Source organism: Gymnodraco acuticeps, unplaced genomic scaffold (assembly GCF_902827175.1).
Source record: "Gymnodraco acuticeps unplaced genomic scaffold, fGymAcu1.1, whole genome shotgun sequence".
Taxonomy (NCBI): domain Eukaryota; kingdom Metazoa; phylum Chordata; class Actinopteri; order Perciformes; family Bathydraconidae; genus Gymnodraco; species Gymnodraco acuticeps.
In genome coordinates, this window is record NW_022990341.1 from 2,624,002 (window position 1) to 2,629,398 (window position 5,397).

At 45.5% G+C, this 5,397-nt stretch overlaps 1 protein-coding gene across 1 annotated transcript; it reads left to right on the forward strand.

Moving 5' to 3' along the window:
- The first annotated feature begins 423 nt into the window (after window positions 1-423).
- On the forward strand, window positions 424-3,499 carry LOC117550916. Its single transcript, XM_034223514.1, has 3 exons — window positions 424-491; window positions 721-2,202; window positions 2,914-3,499. The coding sequence occupies exons 2-3, from the start codon at window positions 923-925 to the stop codon at window positions 3,497-3,499; spliced, it is 1,866 nt and encodes a 621-aa protein (XP_034079405.1). The 5' UTR covers window positions 424-491; window positions 721-922.
- Window positions 3,500-5,397: the final 1,898 nt, after the last annotated feature.

Consider the following 5,397-nt stretch of genomic DNA (forward strand, 5'->3'; position numbering starts at 1 on the left):
GGTCCTGGATCATAGGTCCTGGATGGATATCCTCGTGGATTCATCTTCCTATTATACACACATGCATTTCCAAACATTTGGACTACCTATGTTGCAAATGTATTATCTTTTCAATTTACACACGGCATCTATTGCACGTCTGTCCGTCCTGGGAGAGGGATCCCTCCTCTGTTGCTCTCCCTGAGGTTTCTCCCATTTTTCCCTTTAAACTGTGGGTTTTCTTCGGAAGTTTTTCCTTGTACGATGTGAGGGTCTAAGGACAGAGGGTGTCGTATTGTCATACTGATATTTTGTACAAACTGTAAAGTCCACTGAGACAAATGTAACATTTGTGATATTGGGCTATATAAATAAACATTGATTGATTGATTGATTGATTGATTGTCAAAGTTATGATGTTCTGACACCATAGTGTATTGGCAGAGAGCACATCGTAGCTCAGTTCTATGCCACATATCATTTTTGTTTTAATCCTTGGAGTAGATCTGTCTGTAAGTATACAAACTTACCTGTGTGCCAAGTTATGTTTCAAAAATGTGGTTTAATTGATTGTGTGGTTTCAATGTGTAAGATAAGCTAAGCTAACTAGCTGCTAAGCTAACGGACATGGCTCATTCTTAGCATAGGCTGTTGATTATACTGCACTCTATTTGCATTATGTTGCACATGTATTATTTCAATTGTGTAACTTGTGTTGTATTTTTCTGTTTATTCTTGCAGTTTTACAATTTCAAGCCTCAGTAAATGGTCAACTCAACAACTGTCTTCTGAGTCTTTGCTATCTGTTAAGCTATGCAGTGCGATGCATACGCAAGGGCAGAATAGTAAAAAGACACTACTCAGCTGGAAAGGCAGCGAAATAATTCTGTGATCAGCACGCTACTACTTCAACCTAAAGACTCATTCATCAGACAGCAGTACGATGAATGACCAGGAAGAAGAACTCCGGTCTGTGGACACCAGGTCCCGGGCCTCAAGTCACAGGTCATCAACAAGGTCAAGCAAGTCATCTGCCAGTGCTGCAGCGACAAGGGCAAGAGCTAAAGCCGAAGCAGCAAAAATAAAGGTATCCTTCGCAGAAAGGGAGGCAGCCATGATGAGGCAGAAAGCAGAGGTGGAGGCAAACCTTTATGTTTTGAAGCTGGAAAGTAAAGCTGTGGCCGCATCTAAAGAGGCAGCCATATTTGAAGCAGCTGCAGCAGATTTGGAAGAAGGACATCTTGGTGAGTTACAGGATTTAGCTCAGGAGGATCCAGCAAGACGCACAACAGAATACATTGATAAACATTCATTTTTACAAAACACTCACCAACAGTTTCAAAACGTGGAAACACAGAAACTCACTTCTCACAATAACGGACAGCAGGGCATACATTGGCCACACAAGGGTGCAGATGAGCACAAACCCACTGAGGACCTACACTATGCATCGCTTCCTGTCTCTCCAGCATTCGTTCCAAATAACTACTCAGCTCCAACTCCTCATACTCCTGATCTTGCTCAGTATCTCGTGAGAAAAGAGATGGTGAGTTCTGGGCTCCTTGCCTTTGATGATCGTCCAGAAAATTACTGGGCATGGAAATCATCATTCCAAGCAGTTACAAGGGAGCTGTATCTGTCTGACCACGAAGAGCTCAACCTCCTTGTCAAATGGCTTGGACCGGAGTCAGCAGCACATGCAAAGCGGATAAGGTCAGTGCACGTTCATAACCCCACAGCAGGTGTCAGTATGATATGGCGGCGCTTAGAGGAATGTTATGGATGCCCAGAGGTGATCGAAAATGCCCTTCTAAAACGAATAGAGACATTTCCAACCACCTCAAACAAAGACATCCACCAGCTCAGAGAGCTAGGTGACTTGCTACTGGAGATAGATGCCGCTAAATCTGGTGGATTCCTGCCTGGCCTAGCATATTTGGACACTGCAAGAGGTGTTAATCCAATAGTGGAAAAGCTTCCTTACAATCTACAGCGCTGGGTAACGCAAGGCTCCAGGTATAAGGAAGATTATCTTGTGCCTTTCCCACCTTTCAGCTTCTTTGTGAAATTTGTATGTGCCCAGGCAAAGATCAGAAATGATCCAAGTTTTGCATTCAGTCTCTCCTCTTCCCAAAGTGACATTAGAGTGGATAGAATACCTAAATACACTCCGAGAACAGCTGTTTCAGTTAGGAAAACTGAAGTGACTGCTTCTGCCTCACAGTCTGGCTCAGCTATCAAGACAGAGGAACCAGACAAACAATGCCCAGTGCATAACAAGCCTCATCCACTGTCAAAATGCCGTTGGTTTCGAGGAAGACACCTTGATGAGAGAATAACTTATTTAAAGGAGAAATCCATCTGCTTTCGATGTTGTGAATCCACAAAGCATATTGCCAAAGATTGCGAGGCAACACTTAAATGCAAGGAGTGTGAAAGTGACAAACATACCTCAGCCATGCATCCTGGTCCAGCTCCTTGGTCGTTTGGTATGTTTAGACCTGAGAATGAGCAAAGCGGCGAGTCTGGACGACAAAGGCCACCTGAAGTAACTTCCATGTGTACAGAAATCTGCTGTGGTGCTCCCAAGCCCAGATCATGCTCGAAAATCTGCTTGGTGAATGTATACCAGGCTGATTATCCCAACAAGTCACACAGAGTGTATGCAGTGCTGGATGATCAAAGTAATCGGTCGTTAGCAAAATCACAATTCTTCGATCTGTTTGGCTTGAATGGCAATGCATCTCCCTATACTCTAACAACATGCTCAGGCAAAGTGGAGACAGCAGGAAGAAAAGCATGCAACATTATAGTGGAGTCGCTTGATGGGAAAACTAAAGCAGCACTCCCTCCTCTGTTGGAATGTAACAACTTGCCTGACGACAGGTCAGAGATTCCCACTCCGGAGATCACATAGTATTTTCCACACCTCAGGCAAGTGACTGACAAGATTCCTCCCCTCGACACCAATGCTCCTATTCTCCTTCTGCTCGGAAGAGACATTCTGCGTCTACATAAGGTGCGTGAACAGTGTAACGGGCCTCACAACTCACCCTACGCCCAGCGCCTTGACCTTGGCTGGGTCATAGTTGGAGAAATATGCCTGGATGGGACTCACAATTCAAACAATGTCAACGTCTACAAGACCCATGTCCTTCAAAATGGACGCCCATCCTTTCTTAAGCCGTGCACGAACAGCATTCAGGTGAAGGAGAGGTTAAATGGTCCAGCCAAGCATCATCTTCCAGCCCCATCTCACAGCCTGGAAAACGTCCTTAATGGAAGTTTAGATTGTATAGGAGAAAGTGTGTTTCGAAAAACACCTGATGACGACAAACCAGCCCTGTCTGTGGATGACAAGGTCTTTCTCCGAATCATGGAAAACGAGGTGTATATGGATGATGAAAACCACTGGGTGGCACCACTGCCCTTTCGCTTCCCCCGCAAGCCCCTTCCTAATAACAGGGAACATGCCTTGCAGCGTCTCTCCAGCGCTCATTCAGAAGGAGACCAGACATGAAAGAGCATTTATTTGACTTCATGCAGAAGGTCATTGACAACCACCAAGCCGAGCCAGCTCCACAACTGCAGCATGGACAAGAGTGCTGGTATTTGCCTACATTCTGTATTTACCACCCGCAAAAACCAGGGAAAATAAGAGTAGTTTTTTATTCCAGCTCTCAGTACAAAGGAGTGTCATTGAACGACGTTCTCCTCAGTGGACCCAACCTCAACAACACTCTAATTGGGGTCCTACTGAGATTCAGAAGGGAGCAAATTTAGCCGTCACAGCTGACGTAGAACAGATGTTCTATTGTTTCAAGGTCAGACAGGACCATCGCAACTTCCTGCGGTTTTTGTGGCACAGAGACAATGACCCAGATAAGGAGATTGTTGACTACTGGATGACAGTGCACGTGTTTGGGAACAGTCCATCACCAGCAGTAGCAACATACGGGCTGAGAAAGGCTGCAGAGCAAGGAGAAACTGAACATGGCACAGACTCAAAGGAGTTTGTATTCAGGAACTTTTATGTCGATGATGGACTAATTTCAGTATCAAAAGAAGATGAAGCCATTGATCTGCTACAGCGAACCAAGAGCCTACTGGCTGAGTCCAATTTGAGGCTTCGCAAAATAGCTTCAAACAGTGCCAGGGTCATGGAGGCCTTTCCTCTTGAAGAACGAACAAGCAACTTTAAAGATCTGGATTTGGGAGCCGACCCTTTGCCTCTCCAACGGAGTCTGGGCATAAGCTGGGAACTCAATAATGACAGATTCACCTTTAAAGTTTCACAGGACATTAAACCGTTCACTCGTCGAGGCATACTGTCCACTGTGAACAGTCTCTTTGATCCCCTGGGATTTGCATCTCCCATCACTGTGCAAGGCAAGGCGTTGGTAAGAGAACTTTCTTCAGAGCAGTACGAGTGGGACGTCCCACTCCCACCAGAGAAGGAAGCTCAGTGGAAAGCTTGGACTGACTCCTTAACTGAGCTGGAACAGATTCAAGTACCAAGACCATATACCCCGGTCTCAATGTCATCTTGCAAACGAACAGAACTTTGTGTTTTCTCAGACGCTTCTACAAGGGCAATTGCTGCCGTAGCATACCTACGTGTTCTTGACCCTGATGGGAAATGGCATGTAGGCTTTGTGATGGGCAAATCAAAGCTAGCTCCTTACCCATTGCACACCATACCTCGCCTGGAGCTGTGTGGGGCAGTCTTGGCGGTTGAACTGGCAGAACTAATCAAGTCTGAGATTGACTTGGAGTTGAAGGCAGTCAGGTTCTTCACGGACAGTCGCGTTGTTCTTGGCTACATCTACAACAATTCAAGGTGGTTCTACACCTACGTAGCTAACAGAGTAGGTCGCATAAGGAACAGTACTAACCCAGAACAGTGGCTCTATATGAAAACTGAAGTGAACCCTGCTGACCACGGAACAAGGCCAATACCAGCAGCTTGTCTGATGTCATCCAGTTGGTTCTTTGGCCCTCAATTTCTCCGTCAGACAGACACAGAAAATAAGACTGAATAATTTGAACTTGTGCAACCAGAGACTGATAAATAAATGTATCCTCAAGTTCTCTCTCTTGCAACCAAGGTCACAGAGCATAGTCTCGGATCACAACGGTTCAAACATTTCTCTACTTGGAAGGCTCTAGTAAGAGGTATGGCAACACTCATTCATGTAGCCAAGTCCTATTCCAGCAAGTATCACACTGTAGAGTGCAATGGATGGCATCACTGCAAACAGTCACACACCTCAGAGCTCTCTCAGGCCAAAACAATCATCTTGAAGGCAGTGCAGCAGGATGTTTACAAGAACGAGGTGGACTGCGCAACTCAGGGCATTAATGTTCATAGCCACAGCTCTCTTGTGAAACTGGACCCATTTCTTGACAAGGATGGAT

Bases quoted from the DNA above. Each gene is read 5' to 3' on its own strand.
- LOC117550916 (XM_034223514.1), top strand. From the start codon at position 923: ATGAATGACCAGGAAGAAGAACTCCGGTCTGTGGACACCAGGTCCCGG. The intron at 2,203-2,913 runs GTCTGGCTCAGC...TCCACACCTCAG, and splicing joins GTGACTGCTTCTGCCTCACA to GCAAGTGACTGACAAGATTC.